Genomic DNA, 27,120 nt, shown 5'->3' with positions numbered 1-27,120 from the left:
ATCTAAAACTGATACTTACTGATAATATGAAGTAAGATAAAGATTTAAATTCATTTTTTAAATATAGATAATCAGTTACTCTAGCACCATTTTGACCCATTTTTAAGACTCAATTTCATCCCTGTTAGAAATCAGTTATGTATAAGTATGCCTCTGGTATATCATTTGAAGTGCGGTTTCAAAGTGTTGTAGCCTAAAATTATTTAATTGGTATTACAAACAGTCTTGGCTGAGATTGTGGGATCTAACTTCTGATAAACAGCTGCACTTCTAATCATGGCAATAAAACTGAAGCTAAAGAGTGTCTGTTAAATTCTGTTGAATCCAACAATGAAAATGTCATTTTTAGTTTCTTGGCTGATATTTATGGTAATAATTGGTTTCAGCTCTGACTTGAACCTTTAAATTACTTTTACTAGTTTGCTCAAAGTCTTTGCAAAGGATAAAATATTTGAGCACTTATATGGTCAAGTCCACAAAATATTACAGATGTTGAATCAAGGGTAATTATTTAATTTAAATTTGTTATAGTTCATATGACTTTAAACTTTCCAAACTGATTAAATAATGCAACAATGTCATTTTAAATGTACATCTCCTTAAACAAGAGAATTTCATTATTAGAATCCTCAATGGGAATTTTTCGAAGACATTATTTCCACCCGCATTATATCTAACACTTAATTTAATATAGTAAGACACCATGAGCATGTGTATGAATGTAACTATTGGCATAGCACCCTAAAGAAGGTGTTTCAAATGACATCTGAGATGTTGAGTTATTGTTAAGAGTGTTCTGGTGAAAACCCAGATGTACAATCTGGATGGTTTGTCAGTAGAGCTTGTTATGATTGTGCAGCCCAAGTTTTGTTTCTCTTTTAAAATCCCCCATTGAGAACTTTGTGTTTTTTCTTCAGTTTTCCTAAACATTCAGCTTTTGCTCACATCATACCTCTCCTGGGAATTAGGAGGGCATCTTACCCTCCCGAGAAGAGGGTATGCCTCTCTGACTCCCATTATATCTGAAATTCTTGTTAAACATGGTATTGCTATTGTTTGTTTTTTCTCTCCTGTGTTTTGTCTTCAAGGCCAGTAATAACTTCTTATTTATCATTTTACCATCAGGCTGTGAAGTATATTTCGAAGGTCCATCTGTATTTAGCTGGTATTTGTTTTTGTTATGCTTCTTAGACTTTTTCTGTATGAGAAGTTTTAGGAATTGACACTTACAGGCATATTGAGTATTGTCAGTATTTTATATAGTGTAAATGAGCTGGGCATGGTGGCTCACACCTGTAATCCTAGCACTTTGGGAGGCCAAGGCAGGAGGATAACTTGGGCCTAGGAGTTCAAGACCAGCCTGGGCACAACCTAGTGAGACCCCATTTCTAAACATATTTTTTAAAATTAAAAAAATTAGCCAGACATGGTGTTGCATGCCTGTAGTCCTAGGTACTCAGGAGGCTTATGTGGGAGGATCACTTGAGTCCAGGAGTTTGAGATTGCAGCGAGCCCATGATCATGCTACTGCATTCCAGCCTGGGCAGCAGAACGAGACCCTGTCTTTAAATTAATAAATGATTAAATGAGTGAATGGATGGTGTAAATGCATTCAGTTAAGTAACATAAAAAATATATGAATAATGCATTGCAATTTCTAATTAATTTAGGTGGGATTTCTTACTGCTTTCTTCATATGTAATACAATTTGGCTCAGTTTCATTGTAGAAAATAAGTAACTTGATTTTCACAAAATCTAACAATCTCACTTCTTTCAAAGATTTAATATTAGGTTACTCTTTTGAGGTACTTTGTTACTAAGACTTAATTTCCTCTACCCAGATCATCTGATTCAAAATGTATTTTTATCATAAAGCATTAAAACACATGACTCTTCAGTAAAGAGAAAATAACAGTGTCCATGTACTGTCTTTCATATCTCTTAATAAAATTTAGTAATTTTTCAGTGCACTTTCAAGAGGGGGTACAAATTAGAAATTTGGTGTTTGTAAAGATGTAGGACTCTATATTACAGAATGAAAAAGAGTTAGTCAGTTATTTTGTATTACTACAAAAGCATTAGTATTTCTATTTATAAAGAAATATTGTTGTTTTAATACATTAGGTCAATACAGAATAGGCCTTTCTCCTTTTATTTATTTTATCTAAACAGAAAAGATTTCTGTAGGGCTGATGATAGAATTTATCTATTCCCAAAAAATAATATAAAAAATGCAACATCTACATTTATAATATAAAATAGAAAGTGAAAATGTCTTTATAGCCCCAACTTTAGCAGAATTCTTTGATATATATCTTTCCAGAATGTTTTTGTATTAGTATATTTAATTAGCTACTATTTTGTGGCATACTTTTTTTCTCTTTTAGATACATTTTTCTATAAGCAAATATGTCTTCATTCTTCTTACCTACCATGATTCATGGAGAATATGTCATGAATTACTTACTCCAATACCCTATTTATAGATATTCAGCTTGTGTCTGTTTTTTTCTTATTGTAAATGATGTTAAAGCAAGCATCTTTGTGCTTATTTATATATCTGACATTCTTGTTCAGTTATTTCGCTTGGATACTTTTTTGTCTGGGAGTTAGGTTAAATGATGTATGCACATTTGTAATATGAATTGGATATAAGCAATGTATTTGAAGGTATAAACATTACCAAGACCAATAAATTTTTAAAAAATCTTCAACACTCAGATTAATAAAATTGTATCCTATTCTATTTTGCATTTATTTATTAGGAAAGTCAGTATTTTCATTGACTGTATTTTTATATTTAGTTTTATAAATTATGTTACTTGGTTAAAAATCAGTTTTAGGAATCAAAAAATTAACCTTAAAAATAAAAGTGCAAAGTAATGAAATTAATAAGTTTTACAAGCCTTTAACTTGGACTTTTAATTTAGACTTCGGTGTCAGATACCTGAGTTTCAATCTTTGCTCTGCAATTTACTAGCCATTTGTCCTGGTTAAGTTCTTTAAACTCACCATGCCCTACTTCCCCCCTCTTTAAAAGAAGGATGATAAAAAGACCTACCACATAAATTTTCTTTGGATGCTAAGTGAAATAATGCACTTAAAACATTTAAAACAAAACCTCATATGTAGTACGTGCTCAGTAAAAATGGTTGCTAAATAGGTTAGTGAACAATTTACTTGCCAAATTAAATAAGGAATATATTATCTTATGTATTTACCTTTAATTCAAGAGCATTAGAAATCACATTGTAGTTTTTGTGTTCAGTTAGTCTACTGACTTGTCACAAATTATGTAGTTTGGGATTGGTGTATTTAGTGAAGTAGTATGTAAGATCTTCTCTGGTTCCTTTAAATGTTACAATGTGGAGGTATGTGGAAACAAAGTTATAGTTGGAGCTCATGAAATGGGTTTCTGGTAGTCTAGATTCATCTGCTGTAATGTGAGCTCTTGAGGACAGACCATGTCCTCAAAGCCTGACACTTGGTAGGCAGCGTTTAGTACGTGATGAAGGAGTAGGAGGATACATTTTAGATAGCAGCAGGATGTGATTTAGGCTTGCATTTAATAACAGATCTGGTCCTCTGGTGAAGCCATTGAGATTTAGATGAGACCACAGGTCTGATGTCACAAATATTGGAGGTAGAAAGAACACTTGCTGTTTCCTTCTGTGCCTAAACTTTTAATTGGGAAGTCCTTTGAGGAACTAGCCATGTTAAGACCAAAAAAGAGAACGCTGGGAAGAACACTGAGTAGGGGACATATGGTGTAGAATAATTTGAAGGGGCATGAGAAGAGTAATTTAACTTACTATTTTGTTTCTAAAGGGTAGAATTCAAGGAATAATGAGAATAACTTAATATGAAATATTTATATAATACATGAGAGCTCATTTAGGCTTTTCCACTAAATCAGACATGTTTTTAGTTTTTCCATTTCTTAAAAGATGTCAGTCATATTTCTTTTTTTTTGGCATAGGTATTATCATATGGTTTCAAAAACTAGCAACCTTTACATACTGAAAAGCCTTTTATTTATGTCTTTTATCTTCCCAGGTCCCTGCCTTCTTTCATTAATAAGCAGTGTATTTAATTTTATGTATTCTTTCAGAATTTCTGCAAGCAAATATAAATTATTATTTCCTGCCCTCCTCAAATTTGGACCATAAAATACCATATTATAATACTATTCTGCAACTTGCTTTTTTTTTGGCCATAAAAAGATCTTTTCATCTCAGAAAACAGAAAACTTTCTTATTCTGTTTTATGGAGGCATAGAATTTCATTGTATGGATATGCCATAATTTATTCCAGTGGTACACTATTGAGGACATTTGGATTGTTTCTAATTTTTGGTATTATAAATAATTTGTGATAAATAATCTTATGCATACACAATTTTGCACATGTGTAAGTATATTTTTGGATACATTTTTAAAAAGTGAAATTGCTAGATAAGCCGAAGGTTATAGGCATTGATTTGTGAGCGAAATATTTTTGTGTTCCCAAAATGAAGCAGGATCATATTTTGAAAGAATGAATTTGTGTTCACTAGCAAGTATTTATTTGTGGCATTGGGTTTCAAACTTTTTTTATTGCGCTCATCTAAAAAATATTTTACATTGTAATCAATATACTCAGACACAATTAAAACAAAATTTTCATGAAACTGTTTTATCCTTATCATGTGATGCATTAGTATTTCCTTTTTCTTTTCTATTCTTTAAAAGCACTGATAACAATCCACTAAATTAATTTCATAACTCACTAATAAGGCATAACCTTCTTTGTGAAATACACTGATCTAGAGTTTAGTTGACCAACTCTGTTATGTATAGTAGAGGAGGATCCCTAGTTGGACTATACAGTCTCCCAAGAATTCCCTATAGTTCTTTTGCAGGTCAAACAAACAAATAAGCATGGGTTTTAGTAATTTTTATAAAGTCTCTTAGAAATAATATTTTGTTACCTCTGGACCTAGAAGGATGATATTTTAAAATAATAGCATATGTTGGTATAATATATATAGAGAGATATAAATATAGAAAAATATAGATATGTAAATTGGGATTGGGTATAAACCAGTCAATCAGTTTCTTAGGGATAAGTAGAAAAGATAGAATGTTACATATTTTTTATGTAATACATAATTTGTGTGTATTCTTAATATGGGAAATTCCATGATATGCTAAATGTCTGGTTATGTTTAGAGTTTTTAGTGCTTAGTGTCAGGAAAATTAAAAAATATATTAAAAGTATGTTTTGAAACTACCTTTTTTGGGTTTAAGAACAAATGTACCGGCTGGGCACGGTGGCTCACGCCAGTAATCCCACCACTTTGGGAGGCCGAGGCAGGCGGATCACGAGGTCAGGAGATTGAGACCTTCCTGGCTAACATGGTGAAACCCTGTCTCTACTAAAAAAAAAAAAAACAACAAAAAAAAGCCAGGCGTGGTGGCACGCACCTGTAGTCCCAGCTAGTCAGGAGGCTGAGGCAGGAGAATCGCTTGAACCCAGGAGGCGGAGGTTGCAATGAGCCAAGATCGCACCACTGCATTCCAGCCTGGGCAACAGAGCAAGACTCTGTCTCAAAAACAAAACAAAACAAAACAAAAAAACAAGTGTACCAGGAGCAGTTGCAATCCAAGCTAACTTGGTGTTTTACTGGCAACTGCAGTGAATAAGTATAGAAAAAAATTATTTGACTAATATTTATAATATATGATAAAAAACACTTGTAGAACTTAATAAATAATAAGAGTAGAACAATTTATTCTTAACATGGAGCATCTTAACTCTTAGATGATTTATAAACATCAACAATGCAGTTCATAGTTGATAATTATGATTTAATCAAAATGACTCAGCTGAAGCAAGCACAGAAAAAAAAATCACTGAGTATTTGCTTTACACCATTTACTGTGCTAGGAATTAGAGACGAAATTGAAAATCATAATTTCTGCCTCATAGTAGTCATATTTTAAAGGAAAATACTTCTTATATTTATTGTTTAGCACTTTAGGGAATACAAGTGATTTTATTTGATCAGGTGAGGTATTTGTCAAGTATTTGTCAACCTTTAATAAAGATGAGTAATGAGGCTTAGGTTGGGACACCAATGTAATGTGTGGTTGACATTTCAACCTCACTGTTTTAGACCTTGGGTTGGAATATAGAAATAAGTAGGAGTGATTGAGTCAGTTTTGGAAAAGAACATTAATTCCATTGTTTAACACATTCAACAAATGGTTACTTGTTTTCTAGTTTTTATGCTTACCAAGGATAACTATAGAGAATAAGACATCAAGAGAAAGACTAATGTTCCTTCTCTTTCCTAAAGACTCCTCAATATGTAGTTTTTTGTTTTCTTTTTAAGTCAGGACCTTGCCTTGTCACCCAGGCCAGAGTGTGGTGGCATGATCATGGCTCACTGCAGCCTCAAACTCCTGGCCTCACGCAATCCTTCCATTTTAGCCTCCCAAGTTGTGAGATTGCTGGCATGAGTCACTGTACCTGGCAATATATTTTATCTGAATTTCATGAACTTCATATTATGGCAGGGTCTTGTCAACCACATTAAGGATTTTTGAATGTTGCCCTAAGAGATTTTCCCTGAATGTAATCTGCTGTGTTAGGACAGTATATTTATCAATTTATGAGCATTATATAAGTTAGCTGGGTACTCTCCAGAGCTGCACTGTTTGTTATAGTAGCCATTAACCACATCTGGGTGTTTAGCAATTGAAATATGGCTAGTCTAGATTGCAATGTGCTTTAAGTGTAACATACACTAATTTTACAATTTCATATTAAGATGATATTTTAGATACATTGAGTTAAATAAAATACATTATAAAATTAATTTCACATGTTTTTGTGTTTTTTTAATGTTTCTGCTAGAAGATGTAAGTATATATTATATGGCTTTTAATATGCTTCCATTGGACAGTGATGAATTAGACTAGGAATATTTAAAATGTTTTTAAATATTTTTCAGTTGTTTATTTTCAACTTGTAGTATTAATTTGTTTGTTTCTTAATATATAGTCCTCACCTTTAAGATTTCTCTATGATTAGGGTAGCTGATATTTTGTCTTCTATTGTTCTTAGTAGAGTATGAAAGATTATGGTCTAAGCCTTGATTTCTAAGTTGTTTATTTACAACCCAAATGCATTTTTCTATGGAAACAAACTGGTCAGATAAAGATACTTGCCCTAGTATGTTGACATAGTTTACCTGAAATTAACATATCCATAAATCTACCTGTCCCAAGGTCTCTAAGGCCTAAATTGAAGTCCTGAACTTTCTACACTTGTTTATCTGAATCTATTACTGAGAGATCCCCTGAAACTTAAAAAGAATGAGAATTATAGGGCAAAAGGTGGCTCACTCATGCAAAATATGAATCAGTTTCTGTTATCTGAAAGCTTTTTCACCAATAAATTAGGTTTATCCTCAGAGAGATGAAAAGGGGACTCCGTGATAACAATAGAGGAGTGGAGCCAGCCAGTATTTTCTTCCAGTTTTTTAATGTGGTCTTTTAAAATATGGTTGTAAGCATAGTATAAATGTAATTTTGGAGCCAGGCATGCTGGCACATGACGGGAATCCCAGCAACTTGGAAGGCTGAGGCAGGAGGATCACATGAGCCTAGGAGTTTGAGACCAACTTCAGCAACATAGCGAGACTCCATCTCAAAAAATAAAATAAAATATAATTTTGTATTTTTTTCACTTAATGTATATAGGATTTTTTCATGTTGCTTCATATTCTCCTTCATTACTATTTTAATGAATGCATACTATTTCATTGAATAGGTATATCATAATTTACTTAACTGTTCCTCTAATTTGAGAAATCACTTGGTAATTAGGAAAGCTGAAAGCTTATCATAGCTGTATATCTTGCAATCTTCATCTTTTATGTTGATCTTTTAAAATTACCTTAAAGATTTTAATCTACATAATTACTAATTATATATTTATGTTAATGTGGTAAAATGTGTATGATTCTTTTGCCCAAGTAATCATATGAATTGTTGAAGTAAAATAATGAGAATATATTAAACTTAACTTTTAGTTCAATTTCATATTTATTGAATAGCCAAACGTTTCTCAAATATGTGAGATCTATGACATTATATTGGTTATGGTTTACTCTTCCTAAGCAAGACTTTGATTACATTTGGAACACCAAGTTATTCAATTTTCAGAGGCTGTTGCATGATTCGATTTTAAATATTAAAAAATCTGCATTGTATGTCACATAGCCTTTCAATAATAAAATTTGTTTATTAAGTTGTGTTAACTATCAAAAGTATTTTTATTAAGATGATTGAAGTTTAATCTTGTGACTAGTTACTTATAACAATGCTTATCTAGTCTAAGTAGTATATTACAAAATTCCATTGACCCCAAATACAGTCGATAAACCCTAATTGACAAAAAGAAGATTTCTAACAACTAAAATAGAGGTGTAGTGTTATTATATAAAACCTTATATACTTTATTCCTCGAAGAATCCACTAAACCTTTACCTAGTGTCTGTTAACTTCTTATTTTAGACAGAATTTAGAAAGATTACTAGAATGCAAACTTTTGAAATTTGAATCTGCTGCTACTATGTAATTTCACTGCGTTTCTGAAAATGAATTTTTAAAAATCCTTGACCTTTCCATGACTTTCAAATTCTGATATAATTGCCTGTTTGAAATCTCTACTTAGATGTATAATAGGTACTTCAAATGGAGTGTTTATTTTTCTCTCTCAGTCTGTCATCTTAATCTTCCTCATATCCTAAAAACTTTTTCACTCAAGAAAAAAGTCATCTTTGATTTATCTCTCTTTTTTTTTTTTTTCCACCATCTTACATTTAAGTCATCATCAGATCCATTGGCTGTATCTCGAAGAGATAGCCTGGGTTCTACTACTTCTCTCCATTTCTTCTGCTGACACTCCAGTATAAATCAGCATCACCTTTCACTTGTATTACTGCCATAGTTTTATGCTACTTCTCAGTCTTTTTTCTACATAGTAGCCAGAGATAGCTTTAAAAATTACAAATCGTATTATATTATTCTTCTACTTGAAATCCTGCAGAGATTTTAATTGTGTTGAGAGTAAAAATCCAAGGTCTTTGCTATGACCTACCTACAATTCCTGTCTTTCTTTCCCATCTCATGTGTGACCACTTACTCAGCCACTCTAATCTCTGTACAGTTCCTTAAACATTTCAACTGAGTCCCAATTTACTGGTCTGCTTCTAGATCTTCATTTTGCCTAGAATGTACTGAGGTTTCAAATTTGTTCGTGGCCTGGTTCTTGTCATTTTATTCTCAATTCAGATCACCTCTCTTGAGGCACCTTTCTAGAAACCTAATTTAAGGTAACTGTTATGTCTCACTCCTCATTACTCCATCTATTAAAATGTATTCATAGGAGCATTTGAAACAATTTTTAAATTAGTAAACATGTTGACTTTCTTGTCTTCCACCCTAATTAGAACATAAGCTACATGACAGCAGAGACTTTGTCTACCTTATTGAGTGTTTGAACAGTTTAAGCCACATAGAGGAGATATTCAAGAACTATTTGCCAAATAAATGAATGATCCCACCTATAAATGAAAGATCAGAGTTTTTTTTTTAAATGTATCCTGTTAGGAAAGCCCAAAGTCATCTATTTTAGAGTAATTATCAAAAATAGTTTTATATACTCACACATGTACACACATGTAAAGTAGTCAGTACTTGAGGACCTTTAAATGAAAAAATTTATCCAGTTATCTAAAAGAAAATCATCTGATCATCTAATGAATACTCAAGTATGTTAAATAAGGTATTCATGTAAATTGTTTGATTTTTAATCTTGTAACTTACATAGATTATGGCATGGAGCCAGGTTTGTGAGGAATATTAGAGTGGTGGGATTCCAGAATATAAACTTGGACAGAGTGTGTGGAGTGGCTATCATCATTAATTCTGAAATTTTGAGCCTAAGCCATATCTTATAGGGAGCCGAAGAAAAACTGTGAAAATTATGTAATGTATATCCTTGGTATCTATGATTTATCATAAATATATGCTGAAATTTTAATGTCTATTGTTTGAATATCTTAAGCTTATGATATTTACACTAGTTTGGGAGGGACAGCATATTCTTGGGTTCATCCTAGATACTTAGTTAATGCTTTCTAATTAACTGACAAAATATATATGATTATTATAAACAATGAGGTATGTTTACTGTATATTTTTGTTCTTCCAGCTAAATACTATCACCCAGTTTACTTTTAAAAATAGAGTGTGCACTCATGAGTAGCCTGTATTACCAGTATATTTGATGAATGGATATCCAAAACATACACTTTCTATGGAATTTCATAAATGAGTCATCTTATTTCAGTAGTCTAGTGAGTCCCAAATATGTAAGACAAGTATATGTAAGATCAGTAGTCTGGTGTATGTATGTCAGATCAGTAGTCTGGTGAGTCCCAAATATGTATAGACAAGTGGATGTAGGATGAAGCTTGTAACACTTAAAATGTTTCTGGTCTGCTAATTATGATATGTTTTGAAAATGCTTAGTAGTTAGAACCAGTTAAAAGGGAAAATGTTATATACTTAGAATGACTATCTGGATTAAACATAAAGCACTTAACATAAATGATCATGAGACTCTCAGTTTTCTGTTTAAAAGCAAATGCTGATTTACTAAGAAATAATTTCAGTTTAACTTTATGTATTCATTAATGTATAAAATCAATATGAAATGTTTTAAGTTAGAAGAATGTCAAATATTTGGAAGCAAAGATTATTAGCTGCATTTAATTAGGTATTGTGTGTGCAGGAAATATAAATAAAACAATAAATATTATCAGCATGTAGTTCTAAAGTTGAGTAAAATAGAGTTTTGATATAACCCACATTCTTCTTCTTCTTTAATAATTTGTTTTCTTAACTTAAAGCATTTGTTAATATAATTTGAATATTATTCAAATATAAGAAATCTATGCATAATGGATGTTAATTATTTCATGTTCCAATAGCTTACAAACACAATTCACAATATCAAGTATACTGAGCCCTCTAGTGATTTTTTTTTTTTTAACTGCTGTCACAATTTCTGTCTGAGCACATTCCTTTTATTTTTACCAACAAGTTTATTGGTGAAAATTATTTCGTTCATTTTCCTTAATTTGAAATGAGAAATAAAAAGAAACTTTATGGGAGTGGTATAAAACATGGGCTGTTTTAAATATGTTAGGAAGTTTTGGAGGGTTTTTCTCTTTTAACTTGCTGTTTCTATTTAGCATGTTCTGTTGATAGTGATGTATATATATGCAATAATATTATAAGGATTTTTTTGAGATGTTTATTTTGAAATAAATGTAGAGGATACTTACCGAACAAGATAAATCATCATATTTTAAACAGTAAATTTGGTGGTAATTTGTATTTGAGCTAGGACAAACTGAGTTTAGGTCCAGTCTCGGCCACAATTTATTAGCAGTGTGGACTTGGGTAAGTTATTTAACTTCTCTAGGCCTCAGTTCCCTCTGATAATTTCTTCATGTAGTCTCTAAAATATGTTTCCAGATGAGTCTTTATAATTTCTTTTCTTTATATTGAATTTTTCTTTCATAATTTAAATCTAAGCCTTCTTATTCTCAGAAGATAAATTTATTATTTCTATGGTTTTAAACTTTTTTTATTATATTCCAAAGAGAACTATAATATGCTTCTTCCTTGCTTAAAAGAGACCTTAAATAGTAACTGTGTCGCTTTTGCTCACATTTACATCCCTAGTGGCTGAAAAAGTCCCTGGCTATTTCATTCAGTAATTTGGTGCTCATTACTAACTTGGTAAATGAGTGAAGAAAAGGTCAGCTCCTTCAGTGTGGCATATGTGGTTTTTTGTAGTCTGCTCTTGGCCTACTTTTCCATCTTCATCATCTTTGCTACTCCTTTTCACTAGCCCTAAGTGTTTTTTTAATATCCTGTTTCTTGTACCTGATATGGCATGCTTAGTGACTGTCTATCCCTCACATACCTCAGCATATAGTTCATATCCTTATAGAAACCTAAATGATGTAATCTAATTTTAAACATGCCTTTTTCTTCCTTTAAACGACAAACTAGGGCCAGGTGTGGTAGCTCACAACTGTTATCCCAGTGCTTTGGGAGGCTGAGGTGGGAGGATAACTTGAGCCCAGGAGTTCAAAGACCAGTCTGAGCAAGACCAGCAAGACCTTGTCTCTACTAAAAATAAAAAAGTTAGGGCCAGGTGCAGTGGCTCACGCCTGTAATCCCAGCACTTTGGGATGCTGAGCTGGGTGGATCACGAGGTCAGAAAATCGAGACCATCCTGGCTAACATGGTGAAACCTTGTCTGTACTAAAAATACAAAAAATTAGCCAGGTGTGATGGTGGACGCCTGTAGTCTCAGCTACTTAGGAGACTGAGGCAGGAGAATTGCTTGAACGTGGGAGGCGGAGGTTGCTGTGAGCCAAGATAGTGCCATTGTACTCCAGACTAGGCGACAGAGTGAGACTCCATCTCAAAAAAAAAAATTAGTCAGGTGTGGTGACATGCACGTGTAGTCCCAGGTACTCAGAAGGTTGAGGCAGGAGGGTTGCTTGTCCCCAGAAGTTTGAGGTTGCAGTGAGCTATGATTGCTCCACTGCGCTTCAGCCTGGGCAACAGAGCAAGATGCTATCTCAGAAATCATCAGCAAAACCCAGAAACTAGTCAGTTTTAAGGATCATTTTAAACATTGTCTGACTTTTGTTATGAAAACAAATATTTGTATTGACAGAACTCCTTAGTATAATAACAATCAGTAAATGATTGTTGAATTGATTAGAATGTTATAAACCTCTATATATGTAATAGGTTTTGTTTGTTAGTATATTCTTCTGATACTTTATTTATTTCTTGAACTGTAACCTTCAAAAACAAAGAAATAGGTTTTTTACTGAAAGTTGAATATAGGGCTTTTGCTAAAATGCTACATATTTTGGCTAGATTCAATTTAGTATTTCTTTGGAGGACATTATGTATGCAGTGTATATCTATCTTTAAACTTTTCCCCTCATTTAATTATAGTTCTTTTTCCAAGTAGCCAGCATAAAATCATTCAATAAAAATTTATTTAGCAGCCTATTATGTTCCTGGCAATTGATTAGGTACTGGAGTAATACAAAGAGTAATAAAAAACAGAATCCTTAGTTTCAATCTAATGGGTCAGAAATACATATAAAGGACTCATTTCAATATTTGTGGTTACAGGTCATAATAATAATATATAAACAGGGTTGTCTGAGTGTCTAGTTGTTGAGAGAAGCTATGGTAGTTCCTTAAATCTTCTAAAATATGGCGAAGCACAAAGAAGTAAAGGTAACAATTGTTTAGGGAATTGGGGAGAACCAGAAATTGCTTTTGAGCTTAAACTTGAGTGGTAATGAAGAGTCAATGAGAAGTCTTGGAACATTTTGTAAGTTGGAATATGACATAATCAGATTTGTAGTTTAGGAATAGTATACTCTGTTTCTTGTCATAAGTCTATAAAAACTGGAAATAGCTGCATTCATTCATAGCACTATCTTAGTAAACCTCATATAAAAATGAAATGGTACATGACAGTAATAATAATAGCTACCATTAATTTATTTCAACATATTTAACAAGTACCATCTCTATGTATGGTTTATAGTATATGATTTATAAATATTATCTAATTAAAGACTCTGGTTTTGAAGTTATATGACTTCAAATACTAGCTCTACCATTTATAGCTGTGTGAACTTAAAAAAGCTTTCTCAAGTTTCAGTTTCCTCATCTATAAAATATTCTGGTATGGCTATAGAAATAATTAGGATATTTTATGTAAAGGACTCCTGTGCTTAGCCCATAGTAAGCACTCCATAATTGTTAGCTATTTTAAAATTAATTTTTGTAACTTCCTTGTGTTATAAAGGTAACACCTTTACCTTGCAATATTACCTTGCAGATGAGGAAATTGAATTTAGAGATCTTAAGTGACCTGCAGGTCATACTTGCAGTATTACCTTGCAGATGAGAAAATAGAATTTAGAGATCTTAGGTTTCTTAAAAGTTATATTGCAAATGGTGGCAGAGCCAGTATTTTAACTTGGGTTTCTGACTGTAAGCCCAGTATCCTGAAAAATGTGCTGTACTGTCCTTCCGAGGCTAAGTGATCAGGAGAAATTGGTGAAGAAAGTATCAGTGGTACTCTCAGATGTTTAATTGGCCTGCCTAAGAGCTTCTAGGCCTAAGAGATACTACTGTGATCTCTTCTGAGTATATCTTTTGTCCAAGTGAAAGCATAAGCAAATGTATAATAGATAAGTCTATGTTGTCTAACTCATCTATGTTGTTACATGTCTCAATAATTAATTCTTTTTTAATGCTGTGTAGTATTCCATTGTATGAATATATAACATTTTGTTTATCCGTTTATCTGTTGATGGACATTTCAGTGGTTTTCCTGTTTTAGGCTATTACAGGTAAAGCTGCTATGAGCATTCATATACATGTTTTTGTATGTACATATACTTCTTTTTCTCTTGGGTAGAGCCTCAAAGGGGTATGTTAGGTGTATTTTGGTTTAACTTTTAAAAACTTGCTAGATTGTTGTATTAAAGTGATTGCACGTTTAGTTTAGGTGTATGTTTGTTTAACTTTTAAAAACTTGCTAGATTGTTTTATTAAAGTGATTGTACATTTAGTTTAGGTGTATGTTTGTTTAACTTTTAAAAACTTGCTAGATTGGGCTAGGTGTGGTGGCTCATGCCTGTAATCCCAGCACTTTGGGAGGCTGAGGCGGGTGGATCACGAGGTCAGGAAATCTAGACCATCCTGGCTAACATGGTGAAACCCTATCTCTACTAAAAATACAAAAAAAATTAGCCATGCCTGGTGGCTGGCGCCTGTAATCCCAGCCACTCGGGAGGCTGAGGCAGGAGAATGACGTGAACCTGGGAGGCAGAGCTTGCAGTGAGCCGAGATCGTGCCTCTGCAACTCAGCCTGGGGGACAGAGCAAGAGACTCCATCTCAAAAAAAAAAAAAAAAACTTGCTAGATTGTTTTATTAAAGTGATTGTACATGTAGTTTATCTGCTATCAGTATGTGTGAATTCTTTTTTCTCTACATCCTCAACAATACTTGCAATTAAAAAAATTTATTAAACATTTTGCCAATTTTTAAAATGTTAGCCATTTTAACAGGTGCATAATTGTGATTTTAATTTTTATTTCCCTAATGACTAATGATGTTGAGCATTTTTATGTGTGCTTATTTGACATCTATATATTTTCTTTGGTGAAATGATTCTTCAAATCTTTACCTGCTCTTAAAATTAAATTGCTTGTTTTCTTTATTGTTGTGTTGAGTTTTTTTTTATATTCTACATATAAGTACTTTATCTGATATATGTATTGCAAAGATTTTTCTCCCATTCTATGGCTTATCTTTTTATTTTCTTAACAGTATCTTAAAGATAATAGGTTTTCCATTTTGCTTAAGTCAAATTTACTGATTTGTTTATAGATTTTATTTTATTTAAGAAATCTTGGCATAACTCACATCCACAAAGAATTTCTTCCATGTTTTCTTCTACATGTTTTATACCGTCAGGCTTTACATTCAGTTAGTGATTCATTTTGAGTTAATTTTTGTATGTGACGCAAGGTATGGATTCAAGTCATTTTTTTAACATGTGTATATCCATTTGTTCTAGCATCATTTATTGAAAATGCTGACCTTTGTCATCTACATTGCCTTTCAGCCCTTATCAAAAATCAGTTGTCCAAATGTGTGTGGATTTATTTCTGGATTTTCTATTCAGTTCCTTGATTTGTTTGTATTTATGTGAATACCTTGCTGTTTTGATTTCTCTAGTGTTTTAATAATTTTTGACATCAGGTAGTTTTAGCTCTCTAACATTGTTATTCTTTTTCAAAGTTGTTTTGTTCCTTCTAGGTCATGTGTGTTTCTATATGAATTTTAAAGTCAGCTTGTCAATTTCCATAGGAAACTCTGGTGGGATTTTGATTGGAATTGCATTGAATCTGTAGATGAGTTTGGGGGGGACAAAAAAAAGACGTCTTAAGAATTTTATCTTTCATTTAGCAAAATAGAATAGTTTTCAGTGTACAGGTCTTTCCCATCTCTTTTCATATTTATCCTTAAGAAATTCATAACAGAGTGCTATTTTTACTGATTAAAAAAATTGCTTTCAGATATTTCATTGCCGGTATGTAGAAATGTAATTTTTTAGTTGTTGATCTTGCATCCTGCAGCCTTCCTGAATTCACACATTAGCTTTAGGAGCTCTTTTGTAGATTCCATCTGATTTTTTACATAGATAATCAGGTCATCTCTAAATACAGGTATTTTTTCTTCCTTTTTTATATTAATGACTTTATTTCTTTTTTTTTCTTTTTCCCCTTTTCTGATTGCACTCCAGTACAATGTTAAGTGGATAGAGCCTTCAATACAATGTTAATTGGTGAGTGAGTGTAATACCCTTCCTATTCCTGGTTTTAGAGGAAAGCATTCAGTCTTACCCTGTTAATATGATAGGAACACCTGTAACGTTTTTGTAGATGCCCTCTATCAGGTTGAGGTATTCTCCTCTACTTCTAGTTTGCTAAGATTAAGACAAAAAAAATAATAATAATAAATGGATGTTCGATTTTGTCAAATGCTTTTTCTGCATTTATTAAGATGATCAAGTAGTTTTTCTATGATGTATTATGTTGTTTATAATTTTTAAATTTATGCTTTGAGGAGTATTAGTCTGTGATTTTATTTTGTTTGGCTTTTATATTGAGGCAGTGCTAGCTTCATAGAATGATTTGGGGAGTATTCCCTTTTTTACATTTTTTTTTGAAATAGTTTAAAACTCCATGTAAAATTGATATTATTTCCATCTTAAATTTTAGGTGGAATTCATTCGAGAATCTTTCTGGCCCTGGAGGTTTTTTTGTGGAAATAATTTTAACCTCATTCTTAATTTCTTTACTAGATATTGGGTTAAGTTGTGTATTTGTTTTTGAGTGAGCTTTGGCAATTTGTGTTTTTTAAGAAAGTTGTCCATTTCATCTGAGTTGTCAGATTTACTGGCATATAGTTGTTCATTATATTTTCTTACTATTCTTTTAATATCTATATTATCTCTAGTGATGCCACTTTTCTCACTCTTGATAGTGATAATTGGTGTCTTCTCTTATTTTTCCTGATCAGTCTGTCCAGAGGTTAATCAATTTTATTAATTTCAAAGAATCATCCTTTTCTGTTTTTTGTTTCATTGGTCTTTATAATTATTTCCTTTATTCTGCTTTGGTTTTGATTTTCTTTTTCTAATTTTCATTTTGGAGGATAAAGTTGTTCTTTTGAAACCTTTTTTTTTTCTTTTTTAATTGATTATTTTAAAAAGTTTTATTTGTAATTGACAAATAATAAATAATGGTATGATGTGATATGTTAATGCATGTATATAGTGCACAATGATCAAATCAGGGTAATTAGCATATCTGTCACTTTAAATATTTGTTATTTCTTTGTGATAATAACATTCAAAATCTTTTCTTCTAGCTATATTGAAATATATATTATTATTTGTTATAGTCTTCTGTGTAATAAGACACCAGAACTTAATCTTCCTGTCTAACTAAAACTTTGAACTCATTGACCAACCTTTCCCCATGCTTTTCTTCCCCCGTCCTCTGTAGCTTCTGGTAACCACTATTATATTCTCTACTTCGATGAGATGAACATTTTCAGATTCCACATATGAGTGAGATCATGTGGTATCTTCTTTTTCAATATAATAGTTAGTGCTACAAAATTTCCCCTAAGTATTGGTTTAGCAGTCTCTGCAAATTTTGACATAATAAATTTTTATTTCCCTTCAGTTAAGAATACTTACTACTTTCTGTTTTGATTTCTTCTTTCATCAGTGGTAGAAAGTGTGCTATTTAAGGAGGTGTGCTATTTCGTTTCAAATATTTAGATATTTTCCAAGTATCTTTCTAATAAGGGTACCTGATATAATTCCATTGCAGTCAGAGAATATGCTTTGTATGACTGTCTTCATTTTTAATTTATTGACTTGTTTTTTGACCAAGAATGTAGTATAACTTAAATGTTTCAAGAGCAGTGGAAGAGAACGTGTGTTCTACTATTATTAGATGAATAAGTGTCAATCAAGTCAAGTTGGTTTATAGTGCCGTTCAAGTCTGTGGTAGCCTTGCTGATTTTCATGCCTCCTTGTTCTACAGATTTTGAAGAGTGGTATTGAAATCTTTGACTATAATGGTGGATTTGCCTATTTCCCTTTGCATGTCTTCAGTTTTTACTTCATGTGTTTTGAAGATCTGTTATTAGGTATACAAATGTTGAGGACTATTATATCGTGTTGATTAATTTACCTCTTTGTCATTATGAAATGGCTTTCTGTTTTGCTGGTAATATTCTTGGCTTCAAAATTTATTTTTTCTGACATTAATATAGCCGTTCCAAGTTTCTGCCAGTAATCCCAACCAGTGTTTTGTTTACTCTCAGACCTTTTAGTTTTCGTCTAAGACTTTTATATAGGAAAATTTTAGGAAAAAATTATTTAACTGCTCTGTGTCTTAGTTTCTTTTTGATTAAAGGGAAGTAATAAGAGTACCTACACCATAGAATTGTTTTGAGGATTAAACAAAATAATATCATATATTCTACACCTGCACATGTTGCAGTGCAAACTCTGTGTAAGTGTAGTCTATGGCTTTTGTTCCTACTATTACTGCTGCATTTTAAAAAAAGGTTTTTTTTATAAACACATGAAATAGAATTTGCTATTAATTTATATCTTCAAGAAGTATCTTGTTTGCTGTTTCATTAGTCATCTTTAATCTAGACTAGATAAATTAGAACATCATCATGAAATTTGTAAATGAATATGAACTCAAAAAATACCTGTATTTAATTTTGTTTTCTTACATTACTAATTTACCATCTATTTTACTTAAGAATTGTATTCTGGCCAGTGCAGTGGCTCACACCTGTAATCCCAGCACTTTGGGAGGCCTAGGTGGGCAGACCACGAGGTCAGGAGATCGAAACCATCCTAGCTAACATTGTGAAACCCCGTCTCTACTAAATATACAAAAAAATAATAATTAGCCAGGCATGGTGGTGGGAGCCTGTAGTCCCAGCTACTCGGGAGGCTGAGGAAGGAGAATGGCATGAACCCGGGAGGCGGAGCTTGCAGTGAGCCGAGATCATGCCAGTGCACTCCAGCCAGGGCGACAGAGACTCCGTCTCAAAAAAAAAAAAAAAAAAAAAAAAAGCGTTCTAAAATATAGATATAGTGTCATCATATTTTTCAAATTTATCGAGTTGCCATTTCAAGTATATTCGAATTGTACAATATTTTTCAGTTATTCTCAACTGCATATACCTCCGTTTAAATAAAAGACACATTGTGAAACTACAAATTAGTCTTTTTTTAAAAAACAAAGGAAATAAATGTTTACACATACTGATTTGTATGGGTCCTTCACATTGTTACTATTTATAATGGGTGATGCCTTTTTTTTTTTAGATCGGACAGCTGGCTTTTAAAGGAATGAAGAGACTCAATAGAATCCAGTCAATAGTGTTTGAGACTGCCTACAACACCAATGAGAACATGCTGATTTGTGCCCCTACAGGAGCTGGAAAAACCAACATTGCAATGCTTACAGTCTTGCACGAAATTCGCCAACATTTTCAACAAGGTGTTATCAAAAAGAATGAATTTAAGGTAAGTAAATAAATCAGACAACAGCTTTTTAAATTGTAAGGAATAAAATAAATTTGCAGTTTTAATATTACATGAAATTTGAAAGTTCTTAAAGATATTGTACTTGAAGTCAGATAAGTAATACTGCTTGATTTACTTCATTACTATTAAGGCAGTTCTTATTTGTGTTATGAAAATTCTATTACCATGTAAGAAGCTATGAAAATACATTTATACAATTTTCAAAGTGATGCAGTTGTGTAAACAAATTCTATTGTCCTTTAAACAGCTACACACGTATCTCACAAAGATAAGACTTTTAATATATCACTATTAAGATTTTTCACTGGAAGTGGTTAGAAACATATTTCACAATAAATTGTGACTTGTGTTGGCTACTGTAAGACAAATGACATGGTAGTTTTTGCTCATTAATCAAGCTAGTGTTCCTTTGGTATAGATTGTATATGTTGCTCCAATGAAAGCCTTGGCAGCTGAAATGACAAATTACTTCAGCAGACGTCTAGAGCCACTAGGCATCGTTGTGAAAGAATTGACTGGTGACATGCAGTTGTCCAAAAGTGAAATTTTACGAACTCAGGTATGTTGTTTACGTAGATTTTTTGTTTAATACCATTCTTTTTTTAGGTAATTGTGAAAATTATTAAATGACTATATCTTAAATAACTAGAATACATAATACAAACATAATATAATGAACTTTTATTTGTAACCGCATCTTACCTCTGTACTACAAAGAGTTTTTGCTGGTACTTTGTTTTCTGGTATCCCTTCTAACTCCTGTAATTCCTACTGCATCTTGAATATTGTTAGGTTCCAAGCCTATTGGCAGTAAGGCTATTCTTTTAAAACAGTAGGGGATGAGGATATAAATAATACTAGAGTTTAATTTTAAGAGGAGGGACATATATAGATCTTAAAATGATTGCACTAGTGTTCCAAACTATTCCATAAGAATGGCTTAACATATAATAAAGCTTTTTGGTCATTCATTATTTCATCAAATGCAAAGTTATTCTTATTAAATCATGCACTGTATATAGCACTATATTAGATGAAATGAATGAATGCCTGACAATAAAGACACTTAAAATACAGTTTCTGTCTTCAAAAATCTTATGACTAAGTAAGAAAAAATATTTAGGTTTCAACTAGATGATTATTATTGAAAGCAATATGTAAGTAAGGTGAAGTTCATTGTGTTTTTAAAAAAATAAAATAGTAGATGACCAGATATTAATGGAAAAATTCATAGTTTGATGGAAAATAGATAATAGAACTTTTTAAACAATGGGTGGATGTTGATTTAAAATGTGATTGGAGTGTGAATTAATTTCCTAGGGCCCCCATAGCAAAATACCATAAGCTCGGTAGTACAGACCAAAAGTATCTGAGACAGGTCTCAATCAATTTTGAAAGTTTATTTTGCCAAGGTTAAGGATGCAGCAGTGACAACCTCAGGAGGTCCTGATGACATGTACTCAATATGATTGGGGTACAGCTTGGTTTTATACATTTTAGGGAAACATGAGATATCTATCAATACATGTAAGGTGTGCATTTGTTTGGTCTGGAAAGGCAGGACAATTTGAAGTGGGGGCTTCCAGGTCATAGGTAGATGTAAAGATTTTCTGATTGGCAGTTCGTTGAAAGAGTTATTATCTAAAGAAAGGAATGTGGAGACCAAGGTTTTATCATGCAGATGAAGCCAATCTATTCAGTGAGAATAGTTTATAAATGTTTCTTATCAGACTTAAAAAAGTCTGTTCTATCAGTACTTCCAAAAGGAAGGAGAGTATAATGAGGCATGTCCTGCTCTTACTTCCCATCATGGCCTGAACTATTTTTTCAGGTTATCTTTGGAATGCCTTTGCTAAGAGGAGGGGTCCATTCAGATGGTTGAGGGGCTTAGAATTTTATCATTGGTCTACAGTGGCTTAAAACAACAGTCTTAATTCTCTCACAGTACTGGAGTTTAGAAGTCTGAAATCAAGGTGTCAGCCGAGTTGTTTCCTTCTGGAGGCTTTGAGACAGTATCTGTTCTATGCCTCCTAGTTTCTGGTGGCTGCTGGAAATTTTTGGCATTCTTTGGTTTGTAGATTCATCACTCCAAGCTCTGCTTCCATCTATGTGACCTTTTCCCCTGCTTATCTTTTGCCCTACTCCCCTTTTTTAAGGATACTAGTCATTGGATTTAGGGCCCACCATAGTCAGGATGATCTCATCTTAACAACCTTTCCTTAATTACATCTGCAAAGATCCTTTTTTCAAATAAGGTCACACATATGGGCTGAATGTTTACATATCATCTCCCCGACCCCCAAACACAATTTATATGTTGAAGCTCTAGTCCACAAGTAATTGTATTTAGAGGTGAGGCCTTTGGGAGATAATTGGACTTAGATTAGGTCATGAAGTAGGGAGGACTGGGCGACAGAGTGAGACTCCATCTCAATAAATAAATAATAAATAAATAAATAAATAAATAAATAAATAATTAAATAGAAATATTGATAGATTTAATTCAAAAAGACAAAGTTCTTTGTGACCTGAATAATTTTAAAGATTACAAAGGAGTCCCAAAGCCAAAACAATTTGAAAACTACTATGATAGGTGAAAGTGCCTTATATATGACATCAGATTCTTTTTATTGTCTACATCCAGCCCGGTTTTCAACCTTATCTCCCAGATGCTCCTCAATATAAACTATAGTCAGGCCATTTTTGCTTTTTCTGAAATAGCATTGCTCAAATAATGTTTTCTTAAATGAACATTGCTTTTTAGTAAGTTTCCTCATGTGTTTTCTCCTTTTTCTTAGTATCTTCCTTTATCTATTGACATTTGTCCAAATCTTGCCCAGTCTTTAAAACCCAGTTCAAATCCTGTATTTACTTCTTCCCTGAATCCTGTAGTACCATTCATTTATATTCATAAAATAATACCTAGTGCACAAAGTCTGTGCTTTTGGACCTGATGTAGTGTTAAAAACCTGAATCACTCTCAAGTAAAATTTTGATTGCTCTTGTCCTGTATCCAACTATGTTACTGATGCTAATGTAAGAATGTTTGTGGAAAGACAAGGGAGGTAACATTTGAATTCAATTTATGAGTTAGTCACTATGCTAAATGCGTATGTGCAACTTCCCTGAGTCTTCACAAGAACCCTGCTGGGTAGTACCTCCATTTTACAGGAGCAGAAAGTAAAACCAAAAAAAATCTACTTAGACTTATGCCTAGTCTGTCCTGCAGACTCTGGCTGAGCGACGGATGTAAGAAGTACGCAGACACAGGTATTTTGCCTGAGACCGTGGCTAGGGGACTGCATGGTTTAGCATCACTGATGAGAGTGCAGCCCTGCCAATGAGAGTGCAGCCCCAATAAGTGGGGGACGTTTGTATTTATTTAGTACAGATTTAATGACAAAGGCTTGAAGTAAACACAATTTGTGGGTAATTAACATTGTCGACCCCCCAAGTAGATAGCAGTCCTGTGTACAAATGATCAAAGATTGGTTTCCGGAGACATAAGTAAACCAATTTATCTAGATCTAAAGTTCCCTTACATTCCATTGTTATCTACCCTTTGCCCTCTGCTTCAGGGTAGGAGAATTAGCTGCCTTCAGCTTTTATTCTCTCCCGAAGCTTTGCAAAACCTCCCGTCTTCCAAGAAGTTTTGCGTCTTTCACTGTTAATTTTTCCCACCACCCTGACCGATCTCCTACAGATTTATGTATTTTCAAAAGGTTTATGAACATCTATTTCTTACCCATTTGCCCATTTTTGCACTTTGCTAGACTCTGTATCCTTCGTCAGTAATTTTTGACTGTGTAAGGGCAGGGACTATGCGCTTGGGCTCAGAAATAGTTTATTAATTGAAACTTTTGTGCTTGCTCTAATCCTGGAGGTGCTAATTTTTGTAGAACTGAAACTATATAGTTTCTAATCTTTTTACCCTGTTCTTCTACCCTTCTCACAGATTCTTACAGAATAAAAACTGTTCTGCTGTTACTGCCTTTGAGATTAGGCTATAGATAAAGCAAAGCAGAGAATTATGTACATATTCACCTTTTTTTGTGGAGTTTGAATTTCTTGCTTTCCTCACTTTCATTTTGTAATTTCTTTAAAGCTTCCTAATTATTCATGTTATATATTTTTGGTAAGTAAGTTTCCCAATAATCAGCATTGATTAAATTAAATATAATCTTAAATTTGCCTTTTGATTTTTTCTAACTTTCTCCGTATTGTTAATCTTTTTTTAAATATAGGAAGGCAAATTAATCTCATTTGCAAATTTTCTGCCATGCCATTCTGATCATATTACTCTCTTGCTCTTGAACTTTCATTGGTTCTTTATTGCTTATTGAATTAAGTCCAACTATCTAGCTTGTTAAGAATCTTGTATAAATTAAGTATAATATGAGATGTGATGTATTTTGTGGTTCACTAGGGACCTTCAGGTATAGCAGCAGTTATGATTTTATTGAGGTTTGAATATAAAATTTCCTTTTACAAGACAGAATCACATAATTATAAGATTTACTGTTAGGAGAAACGGTATAGACAACAAATACCTTTTTGGTGTACAGCTAAAAAGCAATTTTGTGCAACTTTGAAAAACACCATAAATTTGTCATTGGTTAAAACACTTATCTACTTTTCCAGCCTTATTTTACATTATTCTATATCTACCATTGGTTTCAAACTTCTCCCTCTAAATGTATCCTTGATGAAGAGTTATTATTTTACAATATTCACTGTACTTTTCAGTGGTTCCATTGAGCAGTGTTTCTTTGAACATCAGTGAAAACACTGGTTAGAAATTTTAGAAAAGATTTCTCCTGTCCTGGCAGTAACTTTGTGTTAAAGCAAAGCATTTGCTCTGAGTTCTAAAATTGTTCTCTTCTTTTATATTTGTTTGCTCATCCTTGTAGGGGGAGGCGTTTACCTGTGTACCTTTGGGAGTTGAGATAGGTTATTTCAGGTTTTGTTTTTGTTTATTTTTTGGTTGAGGATAGAGGGAAATTCTGTTCACATCTCTTAGGCCCAAGCAATTGCAAAGGCAAATCTGAATTTTCTTTGTATTACTCTGCTAGATCAAAGCTCCAGCAATTGTGGTTGACAGGGTGTGGGTGTTGTGTATACGCATGAGCTCAGATCACAGGCAGTGTTTGATGTCACACTGCTCTGATCTACTCTTCTTTCAAGGGGATTTTTCCTATGGTATGTAGCCTATTGATTATTTCAATATATGGGATAAGGGTGGGAATAAAGAGTAGTTGGAGATAGAGGCAGATATTGTATATGCAGTTTTATCTGAATATATGTAAATTATATGCTTAAGTCCCATAAATGTACTGTTTAGTTCTCTGCCTGGCATTGGGCTTTTTGCTTTAAATTTCAAGCTACTTTGCTAGCTCTGAATCCCAGCTCTGAGCTCTGATTTTGGGCACCTTTCACCAATGAAGCTGTAGTTTTCTCTCCTCTTTTTGTGCAGCCATAGTCATGCATGTTGGATTATACCCTTGGGCCAATAATCTCCAAACTCCAATTCTTACTGGCAGTTGCTGCCTTTCTGCATAAAATCTGAGAATGTCTTTATTTCACTTCCATTCCTGAAGGACATTTTTGTTGGAAATAAATTCATGGGTTGTCAGTTCTATTCTTCGTTTTTTTATATTTTTATTTTTTAGAGAAAAGGTCTCACTCTGTCACCAAGGCTGGACTACAGTGGCAAAGTAATGGCCCACTGCAGCCTCAGCCTTCTGAGCTCAAGCGATCCTCTCCTCTCAGCCTCCTGAATAGCAGAGATTACAGGTGCATGCCACCATGTCCCGGTAATCATTATTTTTTGTAGCAATGAGGTATTGCCATGTTGCCCAGGCTATTCCCAAACTCCTGACTCAAGTAATCCTCTTGCCTCGGCCTCCTAAAGTGCTAGGATTATAGACATCAGCTACCATGCCAGGCCTTCTTTTCTTTCAGCCCTTAAAAAGTATGCCACTTTTCTTCTGACCTCTGTGGTTTCTGAAGAGAAATTCACTCCATTCAAATTATTGTTCTTTTACAGTTAATATGTTGTTTCTCTTGGGCTTCTTTAAAGATTCAAGATTCTTTCTTTATCTTTAGTTTCCAACAGTTTTATTATGAGCTGCCTAGGTGTAAATTTCTTTTAAGTTCATCCTGTTGAGTGTTTGCTCAGCTTCTTGAATCTGCAGGTTTATGTCCTTTGTCAAATTTGGGAAGTTTCCAGCCTTTATTTCTTCAACCCATCATATTTTCTCCTTTACTTTTTGGATTCTGCTGATGGGAATAGATCTTTTGTTATTATTCCACAGGGCAATGAGATCTAGCTTTTTTTGTTTGTTTTCTTTTCCAATCTGTTCTCACTCTGCTGTTCTGTCTGGATGATTTTTTTGATCTATGTTTGACGCCACTGATTCTTTATTTTTCTGTCTACATTCTGTGGTTGAGCTCTTCCAATTAGTTTTTAACTTAGGTTATTATGCTTTTCAGTTCTGAACTTTCTATTAGGCTTTTAAAACTATCTTCTATTTCCTTGCTGAGACATTTCTGTTTTTTAATTTGTTTCAAGGGTGTTTGAAATTGCTCCTTGAAGGATTTTTATGATAATTACTTTAAAAGTCTTGTCAGAACCAAATCCAGCAGCACATCAAAAAACTTATCCACCACGATCAAGCTGGCTTCATCCCTGGGATGCAAGGCTCGTTCAACACATGCAAATCAATAAAGGTAATCTGTAAATCACACGATTATCTCAATAGATGCAGAAAAGGCCTTTGCTAAAATTCAACATCCCTTCATGTTAAAAACTCTCAATAAACTAGGGATCAGTGGAACATATCTCAAAATAATAAGAACTATTTATGACAGTCCCACAGTGAATATCATATTGAATGGGCAAAAGTTGGAAGCATTCCCTTTGAAAACCAGTAGAAGACAAGGATGCCCTCTCTCACCACTCCTGTTCAACATAGTATTGGAAGTTCTGGCCAAGGCAATCAGGCAAGAGACAGAAATTGGTATTCAAACAGAAAGAGAGGAACTCAAATTGTCTCTTTTTGCAGACGACATGATTTTACATTTAGAAAACACTATCAGCTCAGCCCCAAAACTCCTTAAACTAATAAGCAACTTGGGCAAAGTCTCAGGATACAAAAATTAGTGTGCAAAGATCACAAGCATTCCTTTACACCAACAATAGACAGGCAGAAAGCCAAGTCATGAATGAACTCCCTTTCACAATTTCTACAAAGAAAATAAAATAACTAGGAATACAGCTAAC

At 33.1% G+C, this 27,120-nt stretch overlaps 1 protein-coding gene across 5 annotated transcripts in view; it reads left to right on the top strand.

Moving 5' to 3' along the window:
- The window catches only part of ASCC3 (activating signal cointegrator 1 complex subunit 3), a 377,366-nt gene that overhangs the window by 94,684 nt on the left and 255,562 nt on the right, over nt 1-27,120 (top strand). For all 5 annotated transcript variants that reach the window (XM_054490290.2, XM_054490292.2, XM_063666450.1 and 2 more), the window contains 2 exons: nt 19,617-19,817; nt 20,257-20,397. In XM_054490290.2, the coding sequence (XP_054346265.2) occupies nt 19,617-19,817; nt 20,257-20,397 (342 nt within the window). The remainder of the gene's footprint in view (nt 1-19,616; nt 19,818-20,256; nt 20,398-27,120) is intronic.

Source organism: Pongo pygmaeus, chromosome 5 (genome assembly GCF_028885625.2).
Source record: "Pongo pygmaeus isolate AG05252 chromosome 5, NHGRI_mPonPyg2-v2.0_pri, whole genome shotgun sequence".
NCBI lineage: Eukaryota > Metazoa > Chordata > Mammalia > Primates > Hominidae > Pongo > Pongo pygmaeus.
This window is presented reverse-complemented; position numbering and strand designations above follow the sequence as displayed.